Here is an 18,903-nt window from a genome sequence, read left to right on the forward strand (position 1 = left end):
GGAAATAATAGTGTCTTCATAGTCAGGAAAGAGAGAAAGAAAGTTTATAGAAGCAGTATCTTTTACATACACTTTCTGTTAGGTACATGTATAGTGACAAGCATGAAACTCAGCCTTTAGTGTCGAGGACTAAGCGTTACAATTTTCATACAACACAGAAACAGAATTTACCATTTCGTCTCTAATAACAGAAATGCCAACTATTTGATCCAAAACTTCTGCTATGAAAGCCTGCACTGGGGTCCCATCCTGCAAGGCAAAAGCAACATATGTACGCTTCCTATTTCATTAGTAATCTTTCTTTTTAATCGTAACTGTGTATTTCGCCACATGATCACAGTTAAAATATTTTCCTCCCAGTATACATTCTACACACTACCCCAATTTAACCACTCTTCCTTAACTCAAGGCATAACGTTTAAATAGTGTCTATGGCTGGACTCTTGACCATGCAGAACTTTACTGAACTAAAAGATCCTACTTCAGTTAGGATCTAGCTGCTACAGGACTGCTATAGGCTCAGCCACTAATTTAGTCCTGGGTTAAGTTCTGATCTTAGGAAAGAATATTAATTAAAACAGATATTCTCCATCAATAGTCGAATAAAATGGATTTTCCTACAGCTGTATGATTGGTAATGATAGTGCTTGGGTTTTTGTCTATACAGCATTTTCCATCACACAACAAAAATGCAGATGTTTCCTACTGTCCGATGGGCTTATGTCTGGCCACATTATGGGAAGGAGAAAAAGGCCCCCCCATCATGTGACAAAACACAAGTACGTGTTCATCACACAACAAGATGTGCATGCAAGAAAAAGCAACAATGCAAATCAGGCTGTGGGTGGCCAAAAAATGCACCCACCCTGCTTCTGTCCCTGCATTTAAGGAGTCTCCAAAGAAGAGGGTAGTTGGTACAGGCCACAGGGTAGATTAACTATCAGGCTGAGTACAGCCTATACCAACTGTTAGTACTGATTTGAGTACCTATATACTATATATAGAGAGAGATACTATACTAGTTGAGAGTAATGTAATAAATTCTGGATGTATCTACCAGTATTTATCCATTCTCTTATAAGTATATTTGCAACAAATACTCACGGGATCCCTGCGAGCCAGAGTAAATATCTTTAAGTCATTCAATATACTTTCATTCAAGCTAAGGGTTTTAACGAGCATTTTGACACCAAATAGGTCATTGGTTGTTGCCCTTCTTACATTAAATGACCTACAAAAAAAAAAAAAAGGAGGAAAAAAGAGAGCAAAAGTTCACTCTGTGACAAATTAAAGACAATTCCCACGCTTAAGACAACATGCCTTCCACAAGCACGTCTTTTAGAAGTTGAAATTGATTGCTATACGATTGTTGTTCCAAATGCATATATTAACTTCCTGCGTGACAACATAAAAGATCACGCATCTACCTAAAACAACTCAAGAATGCTGCTTTAACTGCTACTAAACACTCACTCTTTATGCACCTACTGCCCAATCCCACAAAGCAATGACTAGCTATAACCACAGATATCATCTAATCTTCATGTGAATAAGAGCCAGCAGAGAAAGGAGACAAGGAATCTTTTAAAATCAAAGTAGAATCCCTAACTGCACAGTGACACATGTGGGAAAAAAGAAAGAAAAGAAACAGAGAAAGATAAGGAAAAAAAAAAGAAGAGAGAGAAAAAATAAAACAGAGACAACTGTCATCCTTGGATATGGTACAAAAGAAAGGGAGTAACATCAATTTCTTCAACAAGAAGAAATTACTCGCATTTGTGTTAGGCCTCGGTTCTTCAAATAGTAATACATGAGGATAAACTTGCATGAATAAAATGCCTCTGATAAACATAAGATTGCCAATTAGTAATCACACAACAGTGACACGGTATAAAAATGTCTGTGCAATATATACAACCAGCAACATGTCAGCTACAGACAGGAATATCCTGGCACTTATCTAGTTTACACACTGTTATAAAACATCTTCCCACCCACTAATGATGAAGAAAAATTTACTTCACAGTGACAGTTTACAGCAGCTGAGGAACTCGCTCATGCTGTCTGTTAAAGGCATTGACCATTCCTGGTTAAACAAGGCTCATATAATAAAGACTTACAGAGTGCTGTTCAAGGGACTGAATTACAACTTAATTTCAAAGAATTGTGTGTGCCAATAATGAACTACATTTTTAATATGAGGAAAAACAGAACATGCAAAAAATTGAAACCATTTTTTAAAAAAAATAAACAAAACCACCAGATCCATTGTGAGTATGAAATAGTAGGAAGGACTATCCAAGGTCTGTGCTCATTTCTCTTCCAGTAATGAATTAACTCATTCTAGATACCCAATTCCTTTGACTGCTCAGAGACCAGGACGCTATTATTATTATTATGCTTTTTAGTGAAAATTGAGGGAAAGTATCCATTAAGCATTTCAGCCCATGCCTTGTCATCTGTTATTTTTTCTCCTTCACTGTTAAGTAGCAGACCTATACTTCCATTTGCTGCACTCTTGCTTTTTGTGTACTTAACACTTTTTCTTATTCCTTTTACAACCTTTACTAATCAGTATCTCATTTTGTGCCTGTGCCTCTTCTGATTTTGCCCTTTCATGTCTTCATATTCCCATCTTCTTACCCCTGTTTTTCTTTTAATCCATTTTCTGTGACTTCCTTTTCACTCACATGCCTTTCGAAAGCCCTTGACGCAAGTACAATATATTGATCTTTCACTCTTTCATATTTTGGTTTTATCTAAGAGAGTATCTGCTGTTGTGCACTGAGTTTTTTGTTCTTCAGAAACTTTCCAAAAGCTTCATCTGGTTTCTTCCATAGCTTTTCTGATCCTGAACCTCAATGAAAGGCTATTTTTCCTTACTTTCCTGCACAGCGGCAGGGGGGTTTGGAAAATGCTACTAATGACCCTATTCTGTTTTCATGGAAGGGCTGGTATCATTTGGAATATGCACAATTTAATCAGAATTGTAAGGTTTGATTTTTTTAAAAAAAAACATTGATAAGTTTAATTTTGACCAAAATCACAAGAGGATGTATGACTACCAATCCTACTGGTGGATTACTGAACAGCTGTGACTGAGATTAACAGGAATTACTCCAGTGGCATTCTCTTCAGCCAGCTGGATTCTTACATAGTACGCAGAAGCCCAATTTCCTCCCACGGTAAAAAGCTTCTGCATAGGTCCAAGAGTAGCTGGCCAGTTCCTGCATGAGCTATTTGTATACCATCAAAGGTGATTAAGTATGCAATTAAACCAGAAGTATTTCTCTGAAACCACGCAGTATTTAGCTACATTAAGACCAAAAAAAAAAAAAAAGAAAAAAGAAAAAAAAGAAAATCTCCAACTGTGCCACAGTTTAAGCTTGGTATTTGGGCCAGTATAGGCTTGTTATACAAACAAAGCATTGGAAAACTCATACCACGTAACAAAGTCATAGCAAGAGAGGTTTTGTGTCCCAGTTCACCGCTATTGCAGACTACAGAAGCGTTCAAAGTATCACAGAAATTGAAAGGTATGAAATAAATGATTCAACACAAAAAATAAGAGAGAAATTATATAAAATAGATACTCAACAATGAGGTTACTGCTGTGTTCTGCATGTTCCATAAATTTCTCCTGAGAGAGTTATACCATGTTTCCAAGAATTAAATCTACACCAGGCTTTCAAGTATCAATGTTATGCAACCTGACCCAAGTCCAAAGGGCCAAATGCTGCACCATGTTTCTCTATTGACCTTGGTCCACAACGAGGTAATTTGAAGAAGGTACTTGTCTGTACCAATGTTCATCTTCATTAAGTTAGTACTGTATATAAAAATTTTAAATGAATCTTCTCATTGCACTTTTTGGTTTTACTTAAAGGAAGCTATATATAAATGCTGGCAGTCAGAAGACTGGTTGCTTTTACATTTTTAATTATATCATTTTTTGCTTCATTAAAAATCATGTCACTAACTACTTTATTTCACTGAAAATATAAGGCTATTTCTACACTGTCTAGCATAGTGCTGTGTGGAGATAAATCAGAGTAGGCTTAGGATTCACTCCAGAATGGGAAGCAAGACAGCTGCAGTGATGCTGCTAAAGACTAAGTTATTTAGCTCTGCTCCTAACTGCTCCAGGCACAGTCCTGTGCTATTCAACTATACTGTTTTGGGGCCTCAAGCTACCATTTTTGCAAGATGATGTGCTGTACCAGCTTGGTCTGAGATAGCAAAGGAATACCCATCTGGTGCGAGGTTGGACGATGCAAGTATATTCCATAAAAATAGCTCAGAGTACATCATTTGTTGTCACAAGGCACATAACTCACTTGAGCAATCCCGCACGGTGGAACACATACAGCTCGTGACCAAGTTTGGAAGTACAGAAAGGGACAACTCGAACAAAACTCTGGATCAGATGGAACTCTGGTACATGATGTGGCACGAGGATGACACAGAAGTCTTTGCTCTGAAAAAGATGTGCAGACAATAAAGGCTCCTGGTGATCTCAATGTAAGCTTTTCACAAAAGCTTCTGACTAGAAGGGACAGAAAGAAAACAAACTGAATGCAGTCCTTACAATGTACGTACACGCCAAGTACTGCTCTACCTAGATGGCTTGATGCCTAGGCAGCACAACGGAACTGATGAGCTCAACATTAAGTTGGCTCACAGACATGGGTCTTTTAGCTCCCTTAGCTTATTAGTTAATATCCTGATATTCCCTAACAGTCCTTTTTTTCCACCCCCCCTTTTCTTCCTCAGTAGAATAGAGTATTTCGGTTGGAAGGGACCTACAATGATCACCTAGTCCAACTGCCTAGTAGGAACATTATCTCTATGCCCACACATTTAGGGCTAACATTTTCCCTTAAAAGTTCCTTTTTTCTGCCTTACTATTCTTCTGTAGTGAAATTTTAGGACAATGTATATCTGTCTGGGATCTTTTGCACCTTTGCAGACAAGTGAGACCATCAACTAGAGCAGCATGTCCTAAAATCCTGAACAAACAGCCAGTGTGTACGCACAGATTGACTTTGCACTGCATGCACAGTAGACCTGATGAATGCAAGTTTGTATACATGCAGTGATGTCCAGCGTGTCCCAAATTGGGCACTGCTGGCATGCATGCACTACAGGATGCATATGCATAAAAGACACACTGTATTGGCAGTCAGTGTAATTGTTCAGAGACCTGTGCTGTAAAGGCTGCAGAGGTGCAAAGGAATGCAGGAATCTCCTCTGAATGCTCTTGGATGAAAAAGAGCATCCTCTGGAGATAAAACTGCACTCCACAAATAACTTCATCCATTCAAACTGTTCAAACACTCCCTTCCACCAGAGTCTCTCCCATCCCTTTTTATTGAATACATGTTTTAAGATAATCTCACTGCACACAGGGATGTTGGAGAACTCTGACAATTCAGAAAGATGCTTCATGCAGCATGATACATGCTGAGAGTCTCTGAGTAGCACAGATCTGGAAGATGTTTGATTAGTTTACTCTGGCTGATTATTCTATGGCATCTTTTCAGTGGAAAGATATTATTTGAATCTCACTCCTTTTCTTCTCTTTAAGCACACTGTGATTAATTTTTCTTACTACACATGGTGACATTTTGTTTCAAGGAGTGACAGGTGCATTGTTGGACATGTAAATTACTTAAGAGATTTGAAATGTTTTCTGTGTTCACTTTCTCTGGGAACTTTCTTTGGTGTAAGCAGCATTTTTGAACATGCTGATATTTAGGGCCAAGTCTGTATCTGTGGTCACCAGGACCTGTCTCGAAAGGATGCAATAATTTGTAGTGTGAATTTACAACACGCTACAGTGTGCATTAAGAATGTCTCAGACCGTGGACTTTGTCATCTCAGATGAAGATTGATCACACAGGGCGCTAGTGTGAAATAGCTACTGTAATGTAAATTCACATCCTTATTTGCCACACATTAGCTTTGACCTAAACATAAACCTTCAGTGCCACTGTTTAGGCTATGGGTAAATACTATGGATTTCCTTAATACTGCTGTTTTCTAGGCTTTAAAACTCCACCTCCTTTAACGTATTTTCCCTGATTTTATTTTTAATTTAGGTACAGTCTGGATCTATACATGATTTTAAAAGAGTTTGAAACATTTGCTTTCTAAATCTGCATCTCAGAAAAGTCCCTACGGAACATAAACAAAGGACTTATGTACACAATACATAAAGTCCAAAAGCAGCCAAGGAGAGGAGTTGAACTCCTCAGGGTAACTCAGCCCAGAGTAACTAGCCATAGCATACTCCTGTGAGTCACTGACTTACTCGAGCATCATATCTAAATACTCGGCTGAGGACTGCCATCCTCCTACCATGCCTACCATCCCATCATGCATACACATGCATACAAACTTTAAAACTTTAATTATACGTACTGGAAAAAGCTTGAAAACATAATGCAAAAAATCCAGCGATCTGCAACCAAGAGTAAACACTGTTAAATAAAATGCATATCAGGCAGATCCTATACATCCCCGCAAGTGCAAGGAACATTTATTCACAGTGCTAATCAGACAGTCCTGCTAGTTCATCGTTAATCAATTGCAGGTGTTGCATGCTGCACATCAGTTGTTGACTTCTAGTGCTTAAAGCATCACTACTAACAAGAATAAACCTTGAATGCTTGAAATAATATCAAAACGTTAGGCTCTTCACTGAAAGGAGAAAAAAATGGACTCTCATGTTGTTGACTCCAACATTTTTCAGAAGTCATTCATGGACTGTCAGAGCAGCATAGTATATAGCAAACGTTAATTGAGGTTACAAACAGTTCTTGCTATGTTCCACAATATTTTCATCCAGTACCAAGAGTTCTGTCACTATCCACTTGGTAAACCTATCCAATGTACTTTATCAGACTAACAGGAACATCAATACTTTGAAATTGTTTCTGAACACTTTACTTCTTTCCACTTCTCACCTACTGCTTTAGAGTAATTCCACTCTCTTTTCCATGGTGACAATGAAATGTGACATTTGAGTTTAAAAAGACATGAGAAATTTCACAAATTCTTCCTGTTTCTCCTACATGTAAGGATATCAGAGAGCTCTAAACCCATCAAAATAAAGTTATGCTGAAGCTATATAAAATATTTTTCCACTGTACAAAATGTGTCCTTTGAAGAAATTCAATACAGATACATACTACCTAAAAATACTGATAAAACCCCTCCTCCCTCCAGATCTGTAATTAAGTGCCCTTTAATTACTTCACCAATAATATTACTGAACGAAAAGAGAAATAATTTCTAATTAAAATATCTATGATTGAATGAAAACTTTAAAAAAGCTATAAATACAGATCTGGATTGGGGTATTACATATTCACTTACAGGATACATAATTATGACTAGTTAATAGAATAGCTAAATGCAGTAAAGGAAAATGCCATTGTGATGTAGTTTTCCATTCTCTGGTATCCAGTACCTTGTTGGCAGCAAGGAACACAAGAACAGAGGTAGGAGATTTTTCAGGGGGCTTAAAAAGATATCAAATATCTGCAGATAAACCAGCGATTTAGTTCCTTCGCATTTCACTTTCAATGCAACTAACAAGCCACATAACAGCTCTAGATTTAAGAGATGGAAACATTTAGCAACCTTACCGGGTAACACAAATTCCCCAGTAGTAAACTTCCCTTGAGGGCTAAGATGCAATCATACCTACACTTCAACCAACCTACTATTTCTGGATCCATGCTGTGCAGGGTCAGCAGTTACTCCTTCAGGACAAGATTCTGAGATACAGTCAGGATTACCTCATGCCATCCTTTCAAACATATTCGCTTTTCTAATGTTTCTTTTACAAACAGGTGGATCAAGCAAATGCACACTAAGGAAGCATACAAACAAAATATTTGAAAACACCAAGATCTACAGATTCCTCAGCTCTCAGAAGAGGATCTTGCTGAGTGTAATCTTAGGAGAAGCCTTCAGAAAGGAATGCTATCTTCTCCACAGATACCCATCTTGGAATCCAAACTGTTCCAGAGATGTCTCTAGGGAAAAAAGAACGGGACTGCAGTGTTCAGCGATAAACACCGGAACATATCTTGAACAGAAACAACAATGGTGCATATGAAGGGTAGCATGCCAGAAGAGGGCCAAAAAGTGACAGACCCTTATCCTAAGCAGGATGCTATGAGCAGAGAACTCAACTAGTCTAGAGAGAGGTAATTTCCCAACACAGTTACAGATCACTGCTTTGAACTGCTCTTTCAGTATGATGGAGTCATTCCTGAGCAAGTCCCTCACCTCAGTATTATTTTAAAATATTTTGTTCTGGAATAATTATCTTGCTTGAGTTTTATTTTAGACTAGATTGTCCATAAATTAACTAGTCTGGAATGGACTCTCTGCAGTGTGATTATTCTATCGTATGTATGTTGATCAGTGTTTCTAAGTATGCCACAGACTTCTAGCACTGCATTTCTCTCTCTTCCTAATGAATTCGAGCTATATTACTCGGTAAATATGTACCAAGAAGGCTATGTGTTTGCTTTGCTTTGGTAACTTAGGATATTTGCATTTGTAGCAGATTCACAGTGTTTAATCCCTTTGGGTAGGCCCCCTCCTTAAATCAAGAAACAGCTTAATAAATAGAATTAGTTTTCAAGGAGTTCTGATTTTTCTTCTTAATCAAGTTTATTCCTAAATTTCCTTTAAGCCAGGTAAGTTCAGTCCTTGTCAGTCACCACTGACTACTACAAGTAGAAAGATGTTTTTTCAAATGGTACTACAGTTGTCAAACTCATCATCTATAAAGTCCTTGCTACTGATGCCTTGTGTCTCTAGAAATTACATGTATTTTAAAGTGTGGAAGATCTTGGGTGTGCTCAGTCTCTTTCTGTCTACTTTTTGTAAGTATCTACATGTTTTATCTTTCTTTCTAGGATCTATAAACAAGAGCAGGGCTCATTTATAATCAGAATGGGCCAATGTTCCTGGAGAGGCTTTTGCTGATGTGGTCGAGTATAGGTTCTCTCTTCAAGGGTGCAGAGAAATTTGGGAAAAAAATGTCTGCACCACATTTATAGATCTATTCTACTCCACCAGGATCTAAGAGTTCAAGGTCAGCAGCAAAAATCATTTTAAGATAAAAAGCCTTTGTCACCCCCCTACTGCAGTGGATATTAGAAAACTGGATCAATTCTCTCAGTGATGGGAGACTGAGCGTTTAGAAATGAGAACATCTAACTGCAGAGTTAAAAGCAGCTTTCTTGCCCCATGAGCAGAGATAACCAGTACTGTAACATCTAGCTCTTTTCATAGTCAGCTTTGGAATTAATGTTTCTTCAGAGGAAGAAATGACCTTCTTCCACAATTTCAACTAGCAGTTTTCCAACAAAAATAAATTCTTAACTTTTTGTCCACACAGTCCTACCAAAGATGGGAAGCTGCAGCTGGACGTTGAAAATTTCAGTAAGTTATTAGTGAAGGTAAAAGAAAAATGAAAAAAGAGGTCAGAAAAAATCCAACCTAACTACAGCAAGTGTTGTCACTTTCAGATTTGTCCTACAAATGTAACATTGACAGTTGTTATTAATATTAGGAAAGCAGTAACTATTCATCCATACTTACCTCGTTTCGTACTTCTCATCAATACAAAATAGACGGATACAGAAAGCATTTGAAGCTCCTCTGTACACTGCATGAAAAGCACCTTTTTCTTCAGTCTGAAGGAGGGGTGCTGCTGAGGCTTCGAAATCTTTGCCTCTGACATTATCTAACGGCAGTTCAGTATGGGAAATGGTAATGGCCCCATCTTTCTGCAATAATAATAGACAAATGATCACTTATAACACTTCAGAAAATATTTTAATTTTTTAATTAAAAGGTCTTGCATCATTCCTACCTTATAACATTCCAAGCAGACACACAGGGATGTACTTTTTACTCGTCACATTTTGACAAATACAGAAGTTCAAAGAGGTATTTTTAACGTGATATCTACCTGTTTCTGAAACACTAGATAAAAGTGACCTTTAAAAATATATACATTCTTGTTGAAGAGCCATATATTCAAAAACTAATATTTACCGTTAGAATCCCTTTGTGAGGCAATAAAATATTTTTCATAAATGTTTCTATATAAAAATTTTGTTTTCAGATGCATATTGAAAAGATACGAAAGTTAAAAGCATGTTATGTTAAAGAAAATGGGATCAATGCAAAGAATATTGTGGAAATGGAAATGAACAATAATGGGAGGAAAACCAGAGTAGCTTTGATACCGTACTGCGAGACTAGAGACAGATGCAACTGTTTAAAGTTTCTCCGGATAAATTCTTTGCTGATTTATGCTGCACCAACACATTTCATAGTAATGCTCTTTTTTATCAAGTCGAGCTTCACTCATCAGAAGAGGCACAGATAGAACACGTGCCCTTTAACTTTTAGAAATTACAGGGGAAAACTGAAGCTATATTGCTGCTTTTCAGCTTTGGTAGCTTTCTGTCAGTAGCAGATTTTTAGCTCAGTAACACACTCAAGTCAAAATCTCAGGACTCGCAGATCTTCAGAGTAACACGACTCTTGGTCTGTCTGTTACAGGAAAGCTCTCTCCACATGTGCAGAGGAACCCACTCGAAGCTGTGCTTCCACATGCCTTTACTCGGCAGCAGACCTGCACAAACAGGCCCTCATCCCTCTTCTCCTCTCAGTGCCACTTTATTCCCACCCCTGTGCTGTCTGGCTGTTCACGTAGAACTGGATGGGAAAACTCATCCAATTAGTAACTATAACCACCTCCATTCAGATCCTAGCTAGAACAGCTTCTGATCTATGCACAACAGCAGATATAAGCATGGGTCCATGCAGAGGACAGTGCAGGAATGGAAATAATCAGCATTGCTTGTCCTAGTAACCTTTGCTGCAAATAACTTTTAAAGCTATCAGCATTGTTGTGTACAGTGGTATTACCTGCACAGCCGCATCCTGATCATGAATATGTTCAAAGTTTCGAGATGAAACAGACTCTGTTTCTTGACTTGTTTGGTTGCTTTTATCTTCATCTGAGTAAGGAAAAGAATAGATGCATCAGGCTTAAAAATGCGAGCTTAACCCTCAGAATCACAGCAATAACTAAAGAGTGTGCCAGACACCTCTATTTAAAGCTTTATTTTATTTATTTTTAACAACCACAGTTAAAATAGACCCTCCTCTGTAGTTACTTGGCTAGAACTTCATTGGTCTATTTCATCTCAAGGCAAAAATCAGAGAATTGGTTATAAAATAAGAATTGAACAAGACACAGTTTGGAAGCAATTTCTAACTCATGTATGATATGTAATAAATTTTTACTCTATCTGAAGAGAAAAATATGAGTCATTAGTGTATTGACTGGTGTCTTAAACCCTGTGCCTGTTGCTAACTTGTTTTCTGATGATCATAAGCAAGGGCTCTTGATTCTCAGATTAGTTCTCCTAACAGAACTGAAATTCAGAATACATCCTAGTCAAGCCAGAACCTTTACTTATTGGTGCAAGCAGGAACAAGAAACAGGGATTTAAATTCCCTTCTCAGTTGCTAGACCTCTAAACCGCGTTTTACTTCTTCTAAAAGGTGGTTACTCTTTCATCAATCTTTCTTTGTTGAAATACTAGTGAATCCTACATATTATACCAAATAACCACCAAAATTACTAAAGCAAAGTGTCAGCTGCTGTATTTTTAGCCCCTGAACATATCTTCAATAGTTCTGCCATTCCTTAAATTATCACCTCCCTAATTTTACAGATATGCTCACAGTTTGGTTTTGTATTTAAAAATAAAGTCTGAAAATAAGTTTTAACTAATAAACTCTTGAGGTGTAGGTATCACTGCTGCAGAAAACATGTCAGGCCAGGAAGCCCTTGCATTTGAAAGCTCCAGTAACACAGGGAAGACAAAGTTTCTGAGCTCCAGGAGGAAGAAAAACAACTTCAGAAAACCCAGCACAAGGAATTCTTCGCTCCTCTCTCTGAACTTTACCTTGGGAAATCCATCTAAGCTACATTCACCGACATAACCATTTCTTCATACAGTAATGAGCTTTTAAAAAAACAAAACAAAAACCTCAAAGGTTTAAAATAATTTAGCCAAAAGTATTTTTAGAAATCTGTTATCCGAAAATCTGTTTCTCTGTTAGTAGAAAAGAATGCAGATGCAAGAAACACAGGGGTTAGAAATCATGGTTCCTCCAGGGGTATCACAGATGTGAGACTTCACAGAAATGATCAAATGTAGTCTTGATTAACCCAGCTACATTTCTCATTATAAACAGCCTTGCAGGTGTCAGAAGTTCATTAATACAAGGCTCTTGTTTTCATGTAAATATTGATATGTTGTTTCTGATTCTATACTAAAATGAAACCACTTAATGGCTCCTCCATCCACTATTGTCAAATGTAGCTGCATCACTGTTTACATATATGCTGTACACAAGTGACTGGGAAGAACATAAATATTGTTGCACTAAATGAAGTAAGAAACATGAACAAAAAAAAATATTAAAATAATTCAGTGATTGCTGGGTTGTTAGCGGAGCTAACAGTCAGCAGGATCAAGAAGCCAGTTCACCATGAAGCCTGATGAAAAGCCCTTGAATCATTCCCACTGCATCGTAATGTTTTCTAGCAACTAATTCATGACACCATATAGAGTAACAACCAAATTACTATAATTACCCCAAAACGTAAGTGGCATATCAATATTGTGTTAAAGACAGATTTTTTGTACACTCTTTCACTATTATTCAGTGTTACATTTTGAAAGGAAAAATAATATCAACCTGTGGTCTCTACTTACAAGCTAAAGAGCTTGAAAAAATATTCTTACTATGTTTGGGGTTTTTTTATGTGGGAACATAAAATTACTCTACACAGGAATGCAGCTTGCATTTTAAATTCTCAGCCTTCAAATTCATTAAAAGAAAGCCCAAATCCTCTACTGATGTAAGATGTCTAGGGAACCTTCACTGCCTTCACATCAAAGGACAATTTGGCAGCAAATTTCCAATACAGTAACCTGCAGAAATGGTGCAATTGTTAAAACAGCATTCATGTAGTCATGCATGTGTGTCCTGGTTTCGGCTGGGATGGAGTTAATTTTCTTCCTGGTAGCTGGTATAGTGCTGTGTTTTGGATTTAGCATGAGAATAATGTGGATAACACACTGATGTTTGGGTTGTTGCTAAGTAGTGCTTACGCTAGTCAAGGACTTTTCAGCTTCTTATGCCCTACCAGCGAGAAGCCAGGACAGCTGACCCAAACTGGCCAAAGGGATATTCCATACCATATGACGTCACGCTCAGTATATAAGCTGAGGGAGTTGGCCAGGGGGTGGCGACCGCCGCTCGGGGACTGGCTGGGCATCGGTCAGCGGGTGGTGAGCAACTGCATTGTGCATCACTTATTTTGTATATTCTTATTATTATTATTATTATTATTTTCCCTTCCTTTTCTGTCCTATTAAACTGTCTTTATCTCAACCTATGAATTCTACTTTTTTCCCTATACTCTTCCCCATCTGACTGCGGGGGGGAGTGAGCGAACAGCTGTGTGGTGTTTAGCTGCCTGCCGGGTTAAACCACAACAATGTGTTATGCAATATAATCAAATATAAACTGTATGTTACTGACACTATAATAAATTCCAAGGATATAGGTCAACCATTATATTGGAAAGGCTTAACAATGGACTACCGGGATGCAACTCTCATACGGGCTCTTCATTTACCAAAAAAAAACAAACCCAAAAAACCACCACCAAAAATCCCAAACAAGATAATTCCCTTTCCACATTACATTTTTAATAAAATGAGAGAGTCAGAGAGGAGGGGAACTGTGCTTATGAGTTAGTTGGGGTTTTTTTGCTGTAAACTTCTTTATTAAAACAGTGGGCTTTTTTCTTTTCTTTCTTAATTTAAAAAAAAAAAAAAAAAAAAAGAAACGTTACTGCTTTTCCTGGAAGTTTTCATGAATGAATACTGAAATGAATTTTGAGCCACATCTCATGCAATAATGAAAATCGAATCATTCAGAGGGAAAGGGCTTTTCATTCAAACTGTTCGAAAAATATGGACTTTTTGTTTATAGTCATAAGTCAAATGTGTAGCAAGCAGTAAAAAGAAAAGCTGTTTATCAAATATCTATCATATAAAGCATATATTTTCAATAAACCATAACAAACTTCTGTAACTTGTGACAAGTTAATGTCTTATTGAACTGGTATTAGAAATTAGAGTAATAATAGTATAAATTTTATTTTTTCCCTCTTTCTTTTTCCTTTCTCTGAAATTCAACTACCACAGCCTTTAGTTTCATCGCTCTCTTTTTGGCCATACTGAGCAGGTATAAACAACAGCTTACAATGTTTCAGGACAACCAACACTTCAAAGTGCTGTAATTGTTTGTTTATATTCTAAAATGTGCAAAGCTACAACAATAATTTTAATTATTATTCAGTCATAACAGAATTAATGTTCCTGAGCAGTGTATAGCCATGAGCTAACTCTAATTTTACTATTAAATTTCTAGTGGCTTTTTCTCTCTAGGAATAGTATCAGAGTCAGGCTCTTGGTTTATGATACTCAAGTTCCTTCTCAGGTGTCTATCTTTGAGACCATCAGTGATTTGTGCTCAAGCTATCTGAAAGAGTCTACAAATAATTCTCTCTTTCCCCAGAGCTGCCCTTGTCATTCCAAATACACGGATACTACTACTTCGTAAAAATCTTACTTGAAGGAAACGCACAGGATTGCAAACTAGTATCAACCATCAAAAATAACATAGTTTTTAAATGGAGAGGAAAAAGAAGAGAGATAAACACGTGAGACTGCTAACCATGTTGCTTAATAAATTTCTGAATAGCGCTCAGATGCTAGAGCCATATAAGGACCTGAAAAGAACAGTTGTTTATTCTAAGTTTTCACATTTAGAACAGGTCTCATAGATTTCCTAAATGTTAAAAAAAGCCCGTAACAGCTGTATTGTTAAAACCTATAACCATACTCACTAAAAGGCTCAGCAGCACAGAATTTGCCACAAAATGCGGGCCTACAGCTTGCAGTCCCTGGACGAGGAAAGCACACACAAGTGTCTAAGGGTTTGACCAGAACCAGGTAACAGTCACAGAATGGTTGAGGTTGGAAGGGATCACTGGAGGTCATCTTGTCCAAGCCCTCTGCTCCAGCTGGGTCACCTAGAACAGACTGCCCAGGACTGTGTTCCAACTAGTTTTCAGAAGAGACTCTCATGAGTGATCTTTCTTCCTCCCTCAGTCTCATTTATGTTTCTACATATATCTGTCACCTATTTGGAAATAATACTCCTGAAGCTCCAGGAGCATAGAATGATACAGGAGGAGATAGCTGGCTTATTTGCAAGATGCTTTCTTGCAGGGGAGGGGAAGTCCATAGGAGCAGCTATAAGACTTTTTTTTCTTTCCGAGATACCAGCTGGTGACTGCTCTGTAGCTCCCTAGTTGCCTTTTTTCCCTGCTGCTTTGTGTTCAGACAAGCAGATACGTAACAACCTAATGGTGGTTTTTTTAAATTCTATTACTGATAATTAGTAAATAGCAAAATGTTGCCCTTCTGCACAAAAAGCCCTCTGACACTGAAAAATAAAGATGACAACTGTAAATCAACAACTTCTGTTCTACAAACAGGTGACACGTTCATGTTACTGTTTTTTATCATTTGCAGTAAGGTGGCTTGTAGATGCGTTGTTGTAGCATGTCCAATATAAAAATGCAATGAAGAGACAGTCCCTGATCTCCCAAAATCTTGTAACCTAGAAGACTGCAAACAATAAGCAAAGAGAGCAGAAGTTGGACCACAAGGAAGTAAGATGACACAAGTCAATGGGACAACAAAATAGCCACAGTTAACCAGCTGCTTAGCTACTGACAGACATTAGAACCAGATTTCAAAATTAAGTCTTCAATTAATAGTACAACTGTAGCTAACTGATAGAAAATATAATTGATGATTTTTGATGCTTTAGCTTTCCAAAACTTGAAACCTAGGTTTATCCCATACTTGGTATAAACCAGCTCCCCACAAACAACAGTCACTTCTGAGTCAGAGACCAGGGCTACCAAAATTTCTCTCATAAATTAAAAAACACCAGACATCCATCTCCAAACCAGATACATTAATTTGTGTTTTCTTGCTAGTAGACCTATATCCTCTTCCAACCTTTTGCAAAACGTACTCAGAAGCTAGAAATGAATGTACCTTGAATCTATCTAGCATTTTAGAATATAGGTACCTTCTTGAATGCTTGGCTTCTGTGGCATTTTGAGAATATCTTCAGGATGTGGTTTACAGAGTCCATGGAAAGGCCCTAAGTCAAAACACTCTTGAAACAAGGAAACATTTACTTGAGAACATAAGCTCATGAATCCTACTGCAGTGTCACCATCCTGAAATATAAAAGCAACGCCACACATATGTAAAAGTTGAGGACGTGATTTTAGGTCAGAACACAAAAAACTGAACAAAAAAATTGCTGAAGCGTAAAAGTTACAGTGTTCCATCTCTAGCTGTGCATAATAGAAAAGTATAAAGGAACTATTTCAGCAAAAATTAAAGATCCTTTTTTTTTCCCCTTGTAATGTGTATTAGGCCCTTTATATTACATGTTATAATTCTTTTGTTAGCTATGACTTGCAGGAGTATTAGGATTATATATACAGACCAAATAATGACCTGTTGTTTCAATAAAACCTGCATTATAGTTAATATAAAAACTATACCTTTTAACTACATATACCTCCAAAAAGGTGTAATTTTTCTTCAAAGTGCAGCTAAATGAAAATCTGGATTTAGCTAGCCAAAATGGTTGACTAATTACTAGACACTGCTTTGTAAATAAAATTGTGCTCAAACTGAAAAGTATGTTTTATTTTCCTATGAAAATTATTAATTCAAGAAAGCAACTGTATAGATATAAACAGTGTCTAACACAGTATATGGTATGTATTATTTGCAGCAATTATAAGAGCTAAATATTTTCAAGTTCTGGGGGGGGAAAAAAAAAAAAATCTAAGAACTAGTCGTAAAAAAAAAAAGCCCTGGCAAGTATGAAAGTGACAAGATCCCCGCAATGCTAAAATGGCACGTTACTGTGTATGTTTGACTATTACTGAGAGTTTCCAGAAAGCTGCAGTATTCAGAGAGAAATACACTTTGATAAATGAGAATCGGCACGCTGGAGGTTTTTTTGACTTTAAGCTAAGACGAGTCTAGAAGAAGGAAGCCCTTCAATTTTTAGTACTATATGCAACTTTCTGGTGAAACACATATAATCAAAATATTTTTTTTCCTTAATACACATAATGAAAGCCTCCTTTATAAACATAATGAAAACTCAAGGGCTGGATTTGTATAGCTGTTTTATCAGGCCATCAGCACTCCAATAAAAATAAAACCAAAAAGTTTAATTTTTCCCCCCCTCAAACAACAAGTGATTGTTTGCCTTGTTTGCGTAACTGAACAAAAGCTGGGTCGCTGCAGTTGTCTGGCTGCTATGTAATTTTAGGCCCAAGGCTCAGCAGAGGCTGATTAACCAATCCATCTACCATATGCGCAAAAAGAGGTTGCCAGCTTCATTCTCTGCAGGGAAAATTGGCATCTATCTTGGTTCGCATGGAGGTGTCTTTCCAATCTGCAGCAGCAGCGGCGGCCAGTATCAGCTATGAGGGCCTAAAACACCTTTTGCTGGTATCATATTGAGCTATAAATGTACAATTGAAATGTATTATTTATAAAGATAGTAATTTGTAATGTCCTATTACACTAATGGTTTATTGTTTCCCATTTGGCTTCCAACGGTAGTGATTACATGTTAAGGTTTTATAAAATCATTTGCTATAGAAAGCAGACTTCTGGAATTAAGTAGGTTATGTTGCTTATCAACTTACAATACCATGCACAATTACTAACACATGAAAACATTAACAAAAATTTTCAGCAAGATAACTATTACCACCTCTTTCTTATTTAAATTAATTCCTGGGTTTCTGTCTTCAAGTCAGAAAAATCTGACTGCCTGAGCCATAAGCTGGAAAAAATCTACAGCATTTTTAACTGTGAAAGTATTACCGCCTACAAGTTTTCACATGCAGTATTAATTTTCAGCGGGAATGAAAACTGGTCATCTATAGTGCAAATGTCTAAAATGGCAACATGGTTTCTTCAAGATGGCCTGTTCGGATTAATTGAAAAGAATCTACACAATTACTGGGAATTGCTGCTTCGTTTACTTAAGAGGAGATATCACTCCTAAAGAAAGGAAAGACACAAAATACGTGGCGGAGGGCACTGTGTGCGTGCAGATCATGAATTCTACCTTCCAAAAGAGAACTTGTTCGTTTTATTCGCTGAGCTGCAGTGTGAGCTGTTACTTACACGTGACATCACTAATGTTATGATTAGACAATACCAGAGCTCGTGGCAGACTGACCTCACAAACAACAGCCTGATTTTCTTCGTCTTGGCATTCTATGAGATCAGCAAGGAAATATTCACTATAGGTTTCTTTCAGAGTCTCGCTCTGACGTGTCCAGATTGGCATGAGATCATCATAATCTTCCAACCTACAAAAAAGAGATTAGGTAATGTCCTAAAGCTCTGCCATTAATAGGTCCTGATACTTCTGTTCTACTCCATTAGCATTTGGACAAACATTACAAATACCTGATCCAAAGCCTCCACCCACAAATAAGTAATCTCGCCTAGGACACCTCCCCAACGCAGACTAAGCTGGGAGCCTCAGCACCACAGGAGAGACAGAACCACTTCCAAAAGCCAGAACAATCCACCTAAGATCTGGATTGCCCAATGGAGATGCTTATCTTTCCCTAACAAAATA

The 18,903-nt window shown here is 37.4% G+C and overlaps 1 protein-coding gene across 1 annotated transcript in view; it reads right to left on the reverse strand.

The window, feature by feature from the left end:
- Nucleotides 1-18,903, reverse strand: part of CFAP61 (cilia and flagella associated protein 61) — a 120,897-nt gene that overhangs the window by 86,998 nt on the left and 14,996 nt on the right. Inside the window, exons 7-14 of the mRNA XM_075147900.1 lie at nt 18,496-18,628; nt 16,300-16,453; nt 10,969-11,060; nt 9,628-9,815; nt 6,424-6,463; nt 4,338-4,477; nt 1,105-1,231; nt 172-249 (exon numbers count right to left, since the gene is read on the reverse strand). Coding sequence (XP_075004001.1) covers nt 172-249; nt 1,105-1,231; nt 4,338-4,477; nt 6,424-6,463; nt 9,628-9,815; nt 10,969-11,060; nt 16,300-16,453; nt 18,496-18,628 — 952 coding nt within the window. The remainder of the gene's footprint in view (nt 1-171; nt 250-1,104; nt 1,232-4,337; nt 4,478-6,423; nt 6,464-9,627; nt 9,816-10,968; nt 11,061-16,299; nt 16,454-18,495; nt 18,629-18,903) is intronic.

This window comes from Calonectris borealis, chromosome 3 (assembly GCF_964195595.1).
Source record: "Calonectris borealis chromosome 3, bCalBor7.hap1.2, whole genome shotgun sequence".
In the NCBI taxonomy this organism is placed as follows: Eukaryota; Metazoa; Chordata; class Aves; order Procellariiformes; family Procellariidae; genus Calonectris; species Calonectris borealis.